The 18,483-nt window shown below is 41.7% G+C and overlaps 1 protein-coding gene across 1 annotated transcript in view; it reads left to right on the top strand.

Annotated features, from left to right (window-relative positions):
• LOC147034933 (vomeronasal type-2 receptor 1-like) overlaps positions 1-3,228 on the top strand; it is a 93,891-nt gene extending 90,663 nt beyond the window's left edge. The window contains exon 9 of the mRNA XM_085859447.1: positions 2,522-3,228. Within this exon, the coding sequence (XP_085715573.1) occupies positions 2,522-3,006 (485 nt within the window). The 3' untranslated portion in view covers positions 3,007-3,228. The remainder of the gene's footprint in view (positions 1-2,521) is intronic.
• The last annotated feature ends 15,255 nt before the right edge of the window (positions 3,229-18,483 follow it).

Raw genomic sequence — 18,483 nt, 5'->3', positions numbered from 1 at the left:
AGCAAGTAAGGTGATTGACTAGGACATTAAATATTTAGAAGTTTATGTAAGGATGTTATAAATAGGAAATTTCACATATTATTGACAATGTAAATCACTCTCTCCATTTTTGTTTAGTTTTCCATAGGCCAGGAAGAAAAAAACCAGTAGATTTAGAAATCACATTGTTGCTTTGTGCTATGAGGCAGTACAATGACGCCTTTTCTAGATGATTTTAATGAAGGTCTTGGTGTTAGAGGTCTGCTGAATTTGAATTGTTCATTTGGTATTTCCAAAGAATTTAGATGTAATGCTGTTTTTATATTAAAGTTTATACTATTTTAGATGACAGTTTTGTTAAGGATTCCTTCAGAGGTTTATGGAAGTGGATGTGAGTGCTTTAATCGAAGGTACTTAATTGCCAGATGGAGTGGATGTATTGCTTACTGTTTATTAAGCCTCCCTCTATAACAGAGTGAAAACTTATTGCTGTTGTGGGGTTAGCTTCTACAATTTGTGCTCCAAATTTTTATTGTTACCATAGATTTTTCATACGAGTACTGAACCACCATTTAGAAGAAAAAATATTCTTCCTGCACTCTAAACACTCCCAATGTCCGAACTGTATCCCGGAGCTGGCAGGGACTTTCCGAATGAAATTTTGCATCAATAATGGGAATAAAAGGTGCGGGGTTGACAATTTTTTGTTCTCGACCTAATTTTAAGGTCATGGCATAATGAAAGTCAATTTTAACATTTTTCACCATAACTCGACTAAAATTTGTCTGATTGGAATGAAATTACCCTCCCAAGATAACCTAGTGTAAAGTGCACTTATGCTTAATTTACATCATACTCTGAGTTGAAGGTGATGGTCAAATGCGCTCTGAAAAGAAAACAATGCACTTTAATTCACAATGCACTTTTTGTCATCGTTCAATATTGTCAATCGGAATCTCAAAGACTGCTTGGCCTTCCAAGATGTTCTTCCATCATAATAGTGTACCTGTGCTGAAGTTGTGCACCTGATATTTCTTTCATGTCCTTGACCTACTTTTTCCGATTTTTACCGAATTAATAAAAAACATCTTTTTGATCATAAATTGAATCATTTACTCAGATTTTCATGATGTTGAGTTTTATGGATAGTTTCAGATGGGAACACATTTTCTTAATTCACATTCGATCCTGAAATGTTGAAGGTCAAGGTCATATGGTGGTCCAAAAAAATATGGTCATCATGAGACTGCAGGCCAAGGGAAAGTCAAAAGCGATTTCCAGGGGAAAGCCTCCTCCGACTTGGACCAGGGAAGGCTTACCCTTGGCGATCGCTTTGTGATCGCAGATATCTAATTTATTTATTGCACACCAGCAGGGGTGCCCAGCGTTGCTGGGCAACATCGGGTCCCTCCTCCCACCTCTTCCCCTCCATGTTTCCATCCCTTCCTCTGCCTCCTCCCACACTACCCCCTTCCTTCTGGACTCCCACCCCACCCCTTCCACTCCTTCCTCCCATCCCTGCCTCCTTCCACGTGCCCTCCCCACCCTTTCTCCTCCCCCTGGACTCCCATCCCTCTTCCCCTGCCTCTCCTGATTAGTAGAGGTTGGCTGTTGGCTTTGAGGCTTCCCACTCTCTGGGGACAGGTACAGTGCAAAAATGGAAGTTATTTCCACAGATGACTTGTAATACCCTCTGCCACCACCACCTGTTGGCACTAAACGATGCACATTTACATAAATAATTTTCGTCGACTTTCCCTCCCAAAACCCTGGGACAAAAGATGAAACCAAGTAGCCCATATTCACCATGAGGTTGAACTTGGTCCAGGTGCCAAATTGTGTGGCAATTGACCAGGTAGTTTTGGCGTGATTGGTGTCACACACACACACACACACACACACACACACACACACACACACACACACACACACACACACACACACACACACACACACACACACAATAACGTTTATTTATTAGATTTATTGCACAAAATGATTGGGGTGATAGATTTTGTATTTTTACATGATCAATACATTTTCTTATCTGATCTTATATGTTGACCATTTGCTTAAGAACAAAGAAATAAATTTATATCCGTTGTCCAATACATAATTATGTACATTATTTAATACTTTGGTAAAGCCAGCACAAAGTAAGCATGTTCTTTTGTACACAAAGTCAAGGCTCATGGAGAAACTAGAACACAGAGTGGATCAGGACACGACAGAACAAAAAGGAACAGTAGAAAGAGAAGGGGTATACTAACAGCAGGGTTGAGGGACAAAATAGAGGGACACTTAGGAAAATAAGAGATGTGAGGAAGAATGAGGGGTAGGCGAGGATGTACTGGGTGGACAAGATGGATACAGAAGCAAACTCTCAGGAAGGTAAAACGGGAAACTTGGGAAGAGGTGGGACTTCACGTAGTTTGAGCATTATTCAGCAAATGAGAGAAAAACTGGCAGTTGCTGCAAGAAAGTTTTAAATATGTCAATTTGACCAAACTCTCTTTAACATTTTGTAAAACCTTTTTTACAGATGTGCCTCAACAAAAAAAAATGTTTGAAAGCATTAAATGGCTGAAATCATGGGCTGTATTTACCGCATGTTTGGTCCCACAAGTAGCACTCACTTTAGCATGGACACTTGTGGGCCAACCTCAGGTAAATCTCAACACTGAGGCTCGCCCTAGTACCATCATAGCTGAGTGTGGTGGAGATTCTCCTGCCTGGTCTGCCTGTAATCTCACCTTCCTGGGAGTGATGGCTGCTGGATGTCTTGGATTGGCAGCAAAGGCTCAAAAGTCCCCTTCAGCCAATAAGGATGCAAAGTTTATCTCCTTCAGCATGATGACTTTCTTCCTCGTTGGTCTGGCCTTTATACCTGCATACAACAGTACGGAGGGAAAGTTCAAAGTTGCAACTGAAATATTTGCAATCATTGCAATTTCTTATTGCCTTCTGGGTTGTATATTCCTTCCTAAGTGCTATAGTTTGCTTATTAAGAATAAAAACATCACATAGACATCTCGGCAAGCTGTATCAATTCATTTTCATTATTTATTGCTCAGAGAATGATATGAAAGTTTCAGTTCTCCCATAAATATATTCATTACGAAGGCTGAGTGCAAAATGACTTCTGGAAACTGATATTTCTTGAAAATGATTTGAAATGAAGGCCACATATTTGATGTGACAAATTATTGTATTTTTTTTTTTTTGGAGGGGGGAGGGAATAACACTAAACCGAAGAATAAGTCTTTTAAAAAGTTTTATTGCCGTGATTGTTCACAAGCCCTTGTTTCACAAAGTTAATTTTATTGTGCCCTCAATAAAGCTGATGCTTTGGATGCAATACTTTCCCATGTTGTTCCTGTCGAGGTCAATGTCGCTGAAGGTAGTATTCTTGGACCAATCCTGTTTTTGACACAAATCAATGACATATCAGAAATCAGTGGAAAACTATATCACTTTGGAGATGACACCAGTTGTGCAGGACAGTTCCACAATAGGCCGATGCAGAACAGTACGATGAGAATGAGAGTTCTGGGGCAGTCCCATTTCCCCCATTGACTTCAATCGATACCAATAAATGTTAGTGTGTGTGTGTGTGTGTGTGTGTGTGTGTGTGTGTGTGTGTGTGTGTGTGTGTGTGTGTGTGTGTGTGTGTGTGTGTGTGTGTGTGTGTGTGTGTGTGTGTGTGTGTGTGTGTGTGTGTCTCCTCCATAACTCCAAAACTATAAAACCTAGCAGCCTGAAACTTTGGAGACATATGAAGGGAACTCCAAGGAAGTGCAAGAGTGAAATTTGGGTGTTTGGGTTAATGAAAACACCCCTTTTGAAGATAATTAACGGCCTTATTTAATTATATCCTTTATCAGACGACCTCGGACACCTTGCTCTCTGGGGTCTTAAGGCATATCCTGGGTTACTTCACTGGGGTCTGAAGGCACCATGTTTTTTGGCCTGCTCAACCATGCCTTGACTTGGAACAAGTCACAGCAATTTCTTAACGTTAAAATTTTTTTATTATTTTTCTCACTCATATTATCAAATGCCTCTTCATCATAGCTAACAAATCGGTAGGTACATTGCAATGCTTATAAACGCCCGGAGACGCCAGCGTTCGTGGATTTATTTCATTTCTGCATATGAATAACCTCGAGAATGTCTTAAATTCAGCCAGATAACAAAAACTAAACTCTAGACTTTAACTTAGCAGCAGTTCTGACTGCTAAGAAAGTGTTCATTTATCGAATTCGGACACAGTTTTGACATTCGAACATCACGATAGCTTGCCAACCATTTCATTGGAGGACTTGCTTGAGTGCTGAAGCCGTTTGCCGAGTACACTATGGTGGGCGGCGGTACAGTTTGTGTACCGATCGGGATGTACAGTTGGCAGTTGCTGCAAGGTAAAGGTACATATATGGGTATATTTGGATCTGTAATTTGGGGCAACTCCGCTGGTGTCTGCATATGCCTACATGCTTGGATACATGGGTGCCGTGGTGGCAAGGTTTCATCTCATATCTGGGAGGTTTTAATTTTTACCCTCAACAGCGTAAAAGAGACCATGTTTTCCTTTGTCCTCATTTTATATGACCCATTGTGCTTTCTCTTTGTAAGTTTCAAAGCAAAATATATTTGCTCACTCCCAATTTCTGAGCCGTTCACTGTATTAATGTGTTTTCTCAATTACAGAGCCAAAATTTTTCCAACTGTCACAGGATTTTGTGTGTGTGTGTGTGTGTGTGTGTGTGTGTATGTGTGTGTGTGTGTGTGTGTGTGTGTGTGTGTGTGTGTGTGTGTGTGTGTGTGTGTGTGTGTGTGTGTGTGTGTGTGTGTGTGTGTGTGTGTGTGTGTGTGTGTGTGTATGTGAAGCTTGGTTTTTGTTCCTGGGCAAAACACCCAGTGAGTCAAGTATGTTGGTCTGTAGCATTTGACTGTGTCTGTCTGTCTGTCTGTCCGTCTGTTTGTTTGTCTCTCTTGCACATGATTTTTGGCCACAATTTTCAAGCAATCGTTCTGAGTTTTTTGTGTATGTCGGTAACCGGCCAAGGAGAGCATTGCTTAATTTTCATGAAGATCCAAATCCGCATTTGGATCTGAGTTTTTTCAAATGATTCTTCACCATTGAGAGATTGGGCCAAAACTATATATATATATATATATATATATATATATATATATATATATATATATATATATATATATATATATATATATATATATATATATATATATATATATATATATATATATATATATATATATATATATATATATATATATATAGCACAATATCTCAAAAGGTTATGGAAGGATCTGAACGAAACTTGGTGGACTGGTCGAGGGTGGGCCAAGGACGAATTTATTCGATTTTGGTGAAAATCTAGATCCCGATATGAGAATTACATGATGTTTAAGTGATTCTTCACCATTGAGAGATCGAGCCAAAAATGAAATATAGCACAATATCTCAAAAGGTTATGGAGGGATTCTGATGAAACTTGGTGGGCAGGTTGGGAATGCCAAAATAAATAATTGATTCAATTTTGGTGAAGATCTAATTTCCAGATCTGGAAACGAGAATTATTTAATTTTTCACTGATTCTTCACCTTTGAGAGATGTGGCTGAAAACGATATTGCATTTCTCAAAAAGTTGGGGACAGATTCAGATGAAACTTTGTGGATATGTTGGATGTGTCACAAGGTCAAATTGTTTCGAATTTGAGGAAGATTCAAATCCGGATCTGGATCTGGAGATGAGAATTTTTGAAGTGATTCTTGAGAGATGGGGCCAAAAATATGTATGGCATGATATCTCAAAAAGTTGTGGATGAGTTATGACAAAACTAGGTGGATGAATTGGTTTGGTGACAAGATCAAGCCAATTCGATTTTGGTGAAGGTCCGTATTCAGATCCGATCTATCAGTGGGATACAAAATATAATCTGTTCAGTGTGGTGGGGGTGTGCCATTCCAAGTGCAGTGCCGTTTCACCATGTCACTCTGAGTGATTTTTAATCTGTCTGTCTGTGTGTTTCTCTGTCTGTCTTTCACATGATTTTTGTCCACAGTTTTCAGGCAATCGTTTTTTTGTGGATGTCGGTGACCAGCCAAGGACAGCAACACACATTTTTGGTGAAGATCCAAACCTGGGTCCGGATACAAGAATTTTTTAATTTTTAAGTGATACTTCACCATTTTAGATGGAGCCAAAAACTATATATGATATATATATATATATATATATATATATATATATATATATATATATATATATATATATGATATATATATATATCGACATCTCAAAAAAGTTGCGGAAGAGTTATAACCAAACGAGTTATGCCAAAATTAAGTGGATGAGTTGGTTCGATGACAAGAACAGGCCGATTCAATTTTGGTTTGTTATTTTGGATCCTGGTTTGAAAAGTTTGAAAAGGGGAAGGTCATAAGTGTTTGGGAAGACGTGAGAAGGTAAAGAGTTTGAGAGTTTGGCAGTGCAGGGGAAGAAACAAATATTGTAATGGCCCACCCTTGAGTTGCCAATGGCCACACAATAATCATGTGATGTCGTGGCTTTTCGAGTATTCTTTGGTCTTGGTAATGGTGGAGGTACACAAGCAGCAAGTTCTTTTGAGCATAAACCGAAGTAATATCTGTAGAAAAGAGAAAGAGAGCCTACTTTGTGGCGTAATTTGAGCGGGTGGAGTTTTGAGGGCACATTGGTAGAGTTGACAAGTCGAATAACTTTGGATTTAAATCGGTCCAGTAATTTTGTGGATATGGAACCTCCCCAGAGCAGGACTCCATACAAGGACAAATCAATCCTTTATATAGTTGATGCAACTGTTCAGAGGAGAGGAATCTTCAACATCTGAACAGGATTTCTAATTTATTCGAGACAGACTTAGCTATTTGCGTAATGTGTGGATTCCAGGATAAATTTGATGTTGGAGGTGTTTTGTAGACTACTACGACACAGCGGACGTATCCGAGATTTATTGTATCACATGGTGTAATTGTGGAGCTTTCAAAGGAGATTGGAGAGTTGAGATGAGAAGAAATTGAGTTTTTGAAGCATTAAACTTTTCTTGATTACATTCTCCCCACTGGGAGATCTTGGCCAAATCTTAATTTAAAGATGTGGCTGTGATGAAACGAGATGTAGATCGAGTGAGGGAAGATGTGGCAGATAGGAAAGACATGGAGGAATATAATGTTGTCATCAACATACAAGTGCATTTGGTTATTTGTGGAAGAAAAAGGTCATTGATAAAAAGAAGGAAGAGTGTTGGAGACAGGATGGAACCCTGAGGGGCACCGCTGTTGATAGGGAAGCGGAGAGATGTTGAACCATCAGCAATTACAGAGAGAGAGTGGTCAGAGAGAAAGCTCGATATGAGCGAGCAGAGTGAAGGAGGAAAGCTGAAAGAGGGAAGCTTGGATATCAGACACCGATGCCAAACTCTGTCAAAGGCTTTTCAGATATCTAGGCCGACAACAAAGGATTCCCCAAAGTCTCTCAAAGAAGAGGCCCGACATTAATAATGTGAGAAAGGATATCACCTGTAGATCTTGCCTTTGGAAAGCCATATTGGTGATCAGATAGAAGACTGTGAGATTCAAGATGAGATTCACGAGAAAATGGGAATTGAGAAGACATTCAAAGACTTTGGAAAAAGTAGAAGTCAGAACAATAGGATGGCAGTTAGAAGGGTTTGAATGATCACCCTTCTTTAAAATAGGCTGTACTAAGGCACGTCACCAGGAAAGAGGAAAAGTTTGGGTTTTTAAACAAAAACGAACCAGATGAGCAAGCATGGGTGCATATTCTGAAGCACATTCCTTCAAGACACGAAGAGGAATGCCGCCCATAGGCCTTGCTTATGTCCAGAGAGAGGAATATTGTTTTGACTCCATGAAAAGAGATTATAGGCAGGGACAGAAGATTGGTGAGGGGAGCATCAGAAGGTGATTGAATGTTAGGTAATCCAATGTGGAATTAGAGGAGACAAGAGAACCAAAAAGAGTTGCTTTATCAGTTGGAGAGACAACTTCCAAGTGAAAAACAAATTCTACAAATTTCAGAATATTAATTAGAAATACAAAACCAGAACATCTTGGTTGGAAAAGTGCCCCCCCCCCCAACTGCCTTGTAATAGCAATTGTAAATTAGCTCAGGTACAACCAATCACCTTCAAAATCACACAAGTTATTTGGCCTCCACCTGTGTTCAATTGTAATGATTCCAATTATTTCAAAATAAAAACAGCTTTTCCTGTAAGTTTCCTCTGCTGTGTAGTGCATTTCACAGCAAAGACTCAACCATGAGGAGGATGGAGCTTTTAGAAGGCCCCTGGAAAAAAGTTGTGGAAAGACATAATAGGGGATGGGTATAAAAAAGTACTGCCTAGATGAGGCCATTCCTCCAAACTGGATGACCAAGCAAGGAGGAGACTGATCAGAGAGAACACCAAGAGGCCAATGGCAACTTTGAAACAGCTACAGGCCTTAATGGCAAAGCCTGGTCACTGTTTTCATGTAAAAACAATATCCCAAGCACTCCACAAATCTGGCCTGTATGGTAGGGTGGCAAGAATGAAGCCATTACTCAAAAAAGTCCACCTTGAGTCCCATTTGAGGAATGCAGCAAACCACTGCAGAGATTCTGAAGCAATGTGGAAATAAGTGTTATGGTCTGACAAAGCCAAGATGTAACTTTTCGGCATAATTCCCACACGTTATGTTTGGCGCAAACCCAACACCGCACATCACCAAAGAACACCATCCCTACTGTGAAGCATGGTGGTGGCAGCATCATGTTATGAGGATGTTTGTCATCAGCAGGGAAGAGGGCACTTGTCAGGACAGTGGGAAAATGGATTGGGCAAAATACATAAAAAACCTCGAGGAAAACCTGGTGCCCTCTGCATGAAAGTTGAAATTGGGATGGAAGTTCACCTTTCAGCATGACAATGACCCAAAGCACAGAGCCAACTCTACACAGCAATGGCTGAGGAACAAAAAGATAAATGTCCTTGAGTGGCCCAGTCAGAGCCCTGACCTAAATCCAATCGAAAATTTGTAGCATGACTTGAAATTGCTGTCCATCAATGCTCCCCATGTAACTTGACTGAGCTTGAACAGTTTTGTGGAGAAGAATGGGAAAATATTGACCAATCAATTGACCAATATTGACAAGGTGTGCAAAGTTGGTGAATAATTATCCCAACAAACTCACAGCTGTCATTGCTGTCAAAGGTGTTTCCACCAAGTATTAACTCAGGTGGGTGGACACTTACCCAACCAAGATATTGTTGCGGTTCTCGGAACTGCATGCATACAACAGATAGTGGTCCCAAGACAGTTATTTCATTATTATATGTGTGGATAGTCCCTACCCTTTTGTCTGGCGGGACAACAAGGGCGTGCGTTGCGATGATCTCATAGCTGGGTTTGCTTACATCAATTTTTCTTCATTTAGTCCCCACTCTTTTTTTCTGATTATTCCTGAGGTAAATCAGAGCCATGTGCGCCCATCGCTGTGAGATGGGTCCTCACAGAGGTGAGCGCGTGCACAGCCGCTGTAAGGAAACGATGACGCACAGGCATTAACAGCGCAGAGCCCACATTCCCAAGGAATCCTCAACCCAACATGTGCGGTGAGTCATACAGTCTTCTTGGCGGTGTGGGATTATCGACTTGAGCTTCCGATGATCTGGGGAAGATTGCTGGTGGCATTAAGAAAGGCAAACGAATGAATATCTCTTAAGAGGCTGCACAAATGGTGTTTTTCACAATGCAGAAAACACAGCCAGCACGACGCCCATGCTGCACAAAACGCGTGCGGAGGCCGATAAAGGCGATTCCACGCCATGTTGGGTGGGATACGAGTGTGTGAGTAAAAAAGTGGCACATTCCTTTTAACCAAATATCTAATACATATTGGTGTTCGCCCCACGCACACGCAAGCAGAGTCATGCGGAGGTGAGTGCTCGCTAGGTGCATAATGGCCAAACAACGCGCACTGTATGAAATGTACTCAAAGGCAGACACGTACGCCGCTCACGACTTTGTTATCGTACAAAGCAGGGCACGAATGCACCACTCGCGACTTTCTATCGTATTTCCTCAATATCTGACATATATCGGTGTTCACCCCGCTCACACGCTAGCAGAACCGGGTGAACGCGAGCACTGACCACGTAGGCCATGGCGGATCTGCGCGTTCTGCGTGAAACATACATGGATTTATCCATAACAAGGTACCTTCGGCCCTCGCTGGCAGCAGCGGATTCCCCACGGATGGTGAACGTGTTCTCGTCTCTACAGCCAGTGAAGCTGCAATCGAGCAGGGGAATGTTGTGTAGTGCGGGCCACGTTGGCGAGCGCAGAGCGGGCACGTTGATTGGCGCTGGTCGGACACCTAATCAGGCATGCGGGACCCTCGGCCAGTCGCCAGGGCACGGCCCAGTGGTTTTTGTGGGACGATTCGCGCGAGAATTTTGGTGTGGGCGATTTGTCATGTCGTGGGGTCTGAGCGGAAAATTTTCGCTGTCTGAGATAACCTTGCCGGAAACGGAGTGGTGCGGTTTCCGGCCAAAGGTAGCGGGCCGCATGAGGGGTCGGAGCCAATAGGAGCACTCCATCCAGGTGATGACACTTCGCTTCGGGGTGGCCCCCCACCCCGCGCTGCAAGTCCAAATAATGGTCGGAGCGGTACCTCCGCCGTCCGTCTCTGTCTCTGTCTCTGTCTCTGTCTCTGTCTCTGTCTCTGTCTCTCTCTCTCTTCGACATCGCCATGACCCACCTCCTGCTGTCTGGACTCTGCCTCCTCGTCTCCGCCCACACGACGTTGACCCCACCCGCCTATCTGGTCCCACCTACGACTCCATCCACGTACTCTAGACTCCGCCCCTTCTCCACTCAAGCCCCTCCTTCACGAACACAGTCTCCACACGTGCTGCTGAAGCTAGAGATGACACGCCAGATGTCTGGTACCACAGCACAGAGCATCCCCCGTAAAAACGTAAAGGTGGCGCGTTCGTGCAATCAAGTATAAAGGTACTGAGATCGTAGCCTAAACTCCTCTCCCTTCTTGTTTCAATACCCCCTCTTCATGAGCTTTTGTGTCTGTGTGTGTGCGTGTGTGTGCATGTATGTGTGTGTTCTGGCACCTGTCTGCTTAAGTAAGACTGCAGAAGATCGTTATTGTTATCATTATTATTGTTAATATTTTCGCATTAAATCTGCTCTGTGTCTGCTTTTATAAGTTGCTTGTTATTTGCTACACCACACCTCTCTCCCCTATCTCTGCACAACACACCACAATAAATCTTGATCGTACCACATACCATTTCTCGCCCATTGTTAACAAATTATTGTTAGGAATGTTCCCTGCTCGTTTTTGTCTTTTCTTCCATAGATCCAGCATTGTCCGAATCCTAGTTGAGCCGAGAGTTTATTCCCAACGATCCGTTCCTTTTAGCCGGTACGTCCTTGGCAGTGTCTCTCGGCTGCATCCGATCCGGAAAAGAGATCCGATCCGGTCAAGTGATCTGGTTCAGACAAGGCGTACCACGGGCATGTTCCCCGGTAATTAAATCACGGGATTAATTAGGTAACCCGATTAACCCATAGATGGGAGGACCCTTGGTCACACGGTTGAGTTATTGGCATCCACGCTCGGTTAAGCGACCCACCATGTCACGGAATTATTCATGTGTGATGGCCTACAATTCCAGGGAGTCTGGAGGGAGCTGACATAGCTTCCCCCCTTGTGGTCTTCTCACCTGACCCCTGGCCTGCAACAATATTCTAGTTATGTATTTGCAATGAATTTTCTGAAATTTGTGGAATTCATTTTCCACATGGAAGTTGTGGGTTCCAATGTGTAAATAAAGGTGACTAAAGGTAAATTTCAACCGCAGATTTTGATGCGGTGAATACACTTTCATTCGGCATCATATATGAAGCTTGTGGCCAAGTTTCATCAAAATTGTGTTTGGCTCAAGCGATATTGACTGAATCAGTCCGAAAATGCCAAAAAAAATTCCTGCACTAACCTACAGGGGGAATTGCATCAGCACCACAGCCATGACCTCAGCCAAAAACATGACCTGTAACCTTTGAAAACATGACCTGTAAACAGGTATCACTCTAATCGGCATCGAGAGGGCTTTCATTCAACGAATTACATGACCAGATTCTGCACATGAACAAAATGTCGACATTTTATGACGTCATTGATGGTTTCTCCTGATCCAGGTCAGTTTGAGGACCTCGGGTCCTGTATTTTTACTCAGATAGATCATGCTTATGTAAAGAGGGGAAGAAATAGTGGAGAACGAGAAAGAGGAAGCTGACAGAAGGAGGCAGTTGACAGACTCACTGAGTGACATATGGACAAGCCGGTAGGCAGACATGGGTAGTCGACTACCCAATAGAACCTGACGCGATGGGCCCGTTCGATGGGGAATGACCTGAGGATTAAGCACAAGAAAATTCATGATTCTTGCTTCAAGGGTTAATGCTGCAGATTGTTTTTTTCGTTGAAATACCCCCACATTTAGAGGTTTTTCGGCCGTTGCTAGGCAACGGAGGGGTCCATAGCAAGGGTTTTTTCTCACACATAACTAGGACATACCCTGAACCTACCATACCAGTTTCATGTATATCTGACTCATAGTCTCTGAGACAGAACAAACTTCGTTTTTTTATTGTTTTCGACCAGGGTTCATTCAAAGTCTATCTTCTCCGACAGTTTTCATAGGATCCGGCTGGAAATTTTTTGACAATATGGCTGAATTTACTGCCCACAATCGCTCCTGGCTCGATTTTTGATTTTCGAAAAAATAATTTTTTTATGATTTTTTAAAATTTCAAAGTCCCGTTGCTCGGAAACGGTGGTGTCCATAGCAACGGTTCTCATTTGCACACAACTCGGTCATGGTATGAACCGACCAACCAAGTTTCATCAAAATCGCCATTGTATTAACAGATCACTGGACCGAACAGACAGACAGACAGACAAGCCGGTTGACGGACATGGGAAGTCGGCCGTTGCTCGGCAACGGAGGGTCCATAGCAACGGTTCTTTCTCAAACATAACTAGGACATACCATGAACATACCATACCAGTTTCATGTATATATGTCTCATAGTCTCTGAGATATAACGAACTTCGTTTTTTTATTGTTTTTGACCAGGGTTCATTCAAAGTCTATCTTCTCTGACAGTTTTCATAGGATCCGGCTGGAAATTTTGACAATATGGCTGAATGTACTGTCCACAGTCGCTCATGGCCCAATTTTTGATTTTAGAAAAAAATAATTTTTTTATGATTTTTCAAAAATTTCAAAAAAATTCAAACTCCCGTAGCTCGGCAACCGATGGGTCCATAGCAACAGTTCTCATTTGCCACTCTGGATTCTCATTTGCCATTCTCATTCTGGATCGACTACCCAACACTTCAACTGCAGAAGCTCACCAGACTAAAGACAAGGTAAGATCTTAATTGTTTGACTTTTGTGTCTGCTATTGTTTAAAATACTAGTGCATGCCCGTAGGTGAGTGCCCGTACGTGCGTGGCCGTACGTGCAAACAAAATAAATAAAAAAAACTTTCAAACCGCGTGCCAGAAACAATAACCACTCAGGCCCGTTCCTTCACTCTCGTAAATGACACACACACACACACACACACACACACACACACACACACACACACACACACACACACACACACACACACACACACACACACACACACACTGCTCGAACTATAGATAGATGAAATGAGGTCAATGAGATGACAAATGAAGGGGTTGAATGCAGACTGCAGAGCAATGAGTAAGGAAACCCGTCATTGTGAATCGTTTTTATCACCAAATTGAGATGTATTTCGTTGGTAAGCATGTTGAGTAGAGCTGAATTCCTTAACACTTCCAAAGGCCACACCGTTTTGACAATTGGAAACAAAAAAAAGTTGTGCACTTTTTTTGAAAATTTATTTTCAGAACAATTTTTCTTCAATAAATAAATAATAATAAAAATTGTCTCCATGTACACACCTTTATGTCGTTAGCACCTCTTCATAAAAAACATTGATGAGGAAACGGCGCTTCTTCTTTGTTTCCTCGTCCAGGGCAAGAATGCAGAGGCTGCTGGATCTGCCAACGTTTTGATAAATTATTAGTTTTAATGGCCAATTATTCAATTAGCGCCAACGTATTTTGCCTTTTCACAATGTCGTCGCAAGGAAAAACACAAAGAGAAGAGAAGAGAAGAGAAGAGAAAAAAAAAACGTTCATGCAAAAAAAAAAAAAAATTACTTCCTGGTTCAGAGCATACCAGCTCACTCTGATCCCGAAATTTATGCACCGTCTAATATGAAAACGATCATAACTTGGGGAATTGTGTTTGTCTATAAATGCGCATAAGAAATCGAGAAATTATTAAAATACACGAAGTCATCATTATCCGGAAGTTCGTACGTTGTAACCCGTAATGGGGTTCCCCTCCCCCATCGGCCACGCCCACGCAGCAAGGTGTGCTGTCATTGGTTGGTAAATAAATGGCCATAACTTGGGAAGCACCTGTCCGATTAATATCAAACCTTGAAAAGGCACATCCGCAGGTCCCCAGCAATATACCTGGCAAGTTTCAATTAGATCGGACCAGTGGTTGTCGAGAAACAGCGGTCACACACACACACACACACACACACACACACACACACACACACACACACACACACACATAGCTGGAATTATCGATAGATAGTGTGACAGAGAGACAAAGAGATATACACTGTGCTTTATATTGGTAGTTATAAAGTCTAAAGTCTTGGAATGTTTTTGCAAGCAATAACATGATGATGTTTGTAAAAACAACATTGTAGAGATTTTTGTTGCGCCATATTCCCATCGACTTTGTTTGGGTCGAGTGTTAATCACGATGAGCGAGCCCAAAAATGCAATCATATGTCGGGTAATACTAAGGTTTAATCAAGCCAGTCAAAACGCGCGGTAATCAAGAGTTACTTTACGTTATGTAATCAAGTGTTACGTCACGTAAATTACTTAAAAAAAATAGGGTTATATCGTTTTTGAACGGCCACATGTTGGGGTTAAACAATCCGTGACCGTGTGATGAATCATCTCGTTCTGATATCACCGTGGCGAAGGTTGGCATGGATAAGACTTGCCGAGTTAATCTTTAAATTAGGCAGCAAATGTATGTTTCTCAATCGTGCTGATCATCTTTTAACAGCGCAGTCAATTTTTGACGCAGATCAAACCAGATAATTGGCCTTCCCTTCAGGCCTCAATTATGTTTTGTTTTGTTTTTTCCTGGGAGCAATCTAATCATATGTATTGTTAAGATTGTATGTTGAGGTTGTCGTGATTTGTTGTTCACACACATTTAATTGTTATAGTGTTTACACGTGCACCTATTATTAAAAACATTGCTTTGCACAGGTTTATTATATTATCTCTGAGTTCAGGCCTTGAGCGAGGAGGTTGCTTGCACACCGTCACGATTCAGTAGCACGTATTCATGCTCTCCCCCCTGCAATCCTCCCTGTTTGTAGCGCAGAAATCACACAGACTCAACTACTGATGTTAATTACTAGATTTTTACTGATTTATTTATTTTGCATTCCCAGGTCATGAAAACTAACTTTGCGTGCAAGTGATACACCTCTGGGCTATTAAGATATTTTTGATTCTGACTTGGAGTCAACTTTCAAGGGAACTCCCAAAGGACCACTTTTGTAAAGTAGATGGTATTCATAGAATACATACCATGCGCAGTCTTGAGAAGGATGGTGTGAGCCAACTCTTTTGTCACCAAACAAACTAAATCTACCCAGTTTTGTCATAACTCGTCCACAACTTTTTGAGATATAATATGGCGTTTTAAACCCTATCTCTCAATTTTAGAAATTAGGCCGATATTGACATTTTGATCTCAAAAAGAGTTGGTTGTTAAATTTGGTGACCTAATATGCAAATTCTGTTCAAATTTCAAGTCAATCAGATGAAAATAGAAGATTTTTGAAATTTGGCCAACGTTGGCCTTTTCGCCGATGTTGAACTCAAAAATAATTGGTGATTGAATTCAGTGAGGGGATATGAAAATGCTGTTCAAATTTCAAGTCAATCGGATGACAATTGAGGATTTTAGAAATCTGGCCGATGTTGACCTTTGGCCGATGTTGACCTCAAAAGAGTGATTGCTCTATCACATGGTCATGTAACATATGGTAAAGTTTCGATTTCCTCTGCTCAACAGTTTTCTTTGTATGCTGTTAATAAAATGCAGACATGTATAACGTATCCTATTGATCGCCTAACCCTGCTTTTCACTTCGTGAGCAAAAGGTAATAAATATCTTAACCAATCTTAAGGCCCGGTCACACCTTGACGTTTTAGCCAACGTATGCCGATTTTTGAAATTTTTTTCTAAAACGCTGGCACACGTTGAATACGTTATGGGTACGTTTTGATAACATTGAGAGCACGCTGAACAACACTGCCATATGTCGTTGTACGCTGGCTTTAAACGTTGTACTTTTTGGTTCTCCTCAACTTTTTTCATGCTTGAAATTTCACGACGTATGCACAGTGGTGCATACGCACAGACGGAAATGTGGTGCACAGGAAGTTGACCACGTATGACTCACACGTTCCGCTACGCTGGCCACAAGTTGTATGCATGGTCTGCGATTGTTGACAGACGTCAACACATGCTACTTGTAAGTTAATCATAAGTTGAGACACGCCGAGGTAATGTTTAGCGTACCCGAAACTTATTTCTAACCTATGATTAACGTGTTGTTGGCACGTTACGCGATCGTTGCCACACATCAACAGACGTTACTTTTAAGTTACTCGTAGGCTGAAAGACGTCGGTATAATGGATCGTCCTTGCGTCAGCGTCCACAGCCACGGCCAGGACACTTATTTGCAGCATTCTTCAAACTTTTCTTCGGCATGACGAGAATGTTCACACTTCGATGTCTAGCTTGGCTATGATTCCAATTGTCCATCGGCAGCGTCTATTTAAAATAGTCGAGTTTGAGCGTTTTAACACGTTCAGAAGAAACACTTCAAATTTCCAAACCCCAGCGTCAAAAAACAAAGGCGAGTGACAGCAATTTAAATCGTTCATTGTAAACAATGAAAATAGCTGAGTGGTACCGTTTAAAAGTCGTTGAGTGTAAAAAAAATCCAATTGTTGAGCGCAAGCGTCTACTTTCAATAGTGGAGATGCAGCCAATTAAATCGTTGAGTTTATCATTTAAATCGTTCAATCGTTAAACGCAAGGACGATCCATCATAACCCACACCCTCCCCCTCACACTCAACTACTACTGCCAACATGAACAAACTACTACAAATACTAATACTAATACTAATACTGATACTGCTGACATGGACATCGACTCAAAAAGGACTCGAAAACACTGTTGGGTTCCCCTTTTATGAGCAGCATTTTTATACACCAATTCCCAAAACCGCTGGGAACACGTCTTTATATGGCAGTTGTAACCTAGAAACACGTTCATTTTTTTTTTGTCGACCGGAAGACGTCATTGGAATACGTCTACATACGTCGATGTGTGTTGGGACTACGTAACGAATTGGTTCAAAGCACGTCAAACATAAGTTAGAAATAAGTTTCGCGTAAAAAAGACATTACCACGATGTGTTTCGACCTATGATTAGCTTATAAGTAGCCTTTGTGGACATGTGTAAGCGTCCACATATCGTGTGTAAAACTTATCCCCATCGCATGCGGAACGTGTGTCGTACGCCGAGTACATCGTAAAATTTTGAACATGTTTAAAATTTCTTGACGTACTCTACTTACTACGATGTATGATAGCGTACTTTAGCATTGTACTCACGTATACCAAACTTACTCATGCCGTATTTGACGTGCCCCAACGTTTTAGACACATTTTTCTTAGGTCGGCATACGCTAGCAAGACCGCCAAGGTGTGACCGCGATGTTGACACTTCCATTTCTACGGCAGTTATGATTCGAATCGTTGTGCGTCAGCCTTTTAATAGGCTACGTCACGACATCGTCGGCGATGCGTGCAACGCGCTATGCCGAAGTTAGACTATCGTTGGGCATCGGTTGTGTAGGCCGACAACAGGTTCAGCATTCGTTGGTATAAGTTATCTATAACACAACGAAACGTTCTGTGTCCGTTACCAATGCGTTATACATAAGACCAAGTCGCTATGAATACGTCCGAATCTTTAAAAAAAAACATCAATAGTTCAATGTAAGCCAGCGTTTTAGATACATTTTAATACGTTGCCATCGCTGGCTAAAACGTCAAGGTGTGACCGGGCCTTTACTTCCTTTATGAACACTGCCAAAATGGTACCAAAAAGACACCTGATGGGCAGAAACAAATCAGCTGCAAAGATAACAGCAGTCTTCAAGTCACTTGAGATGACAAAGCAG

The sequence above is a fragment of the Eptatretus burgeri genome, chromosome 1, assembly GCF_056783735.1.
Source record: "Eptatretus burgeri isolate ZD-2024b chromosome 1, Ebu_testis_v1, whole genome shotgun sequence".
In the NCBI taxonomy this organism is placed as follows: Eukaryota; Metazoa; Chordata; class Myxini; order Myxiniformes; family Myxinidae; genus Eptatretus; species Eptatretus burgeri.
The sequence above is the reverse complement of the archived record's forward strand: the minus strand, read 5'-3'. Positions and strand labels throughout refer to the sequence as shown.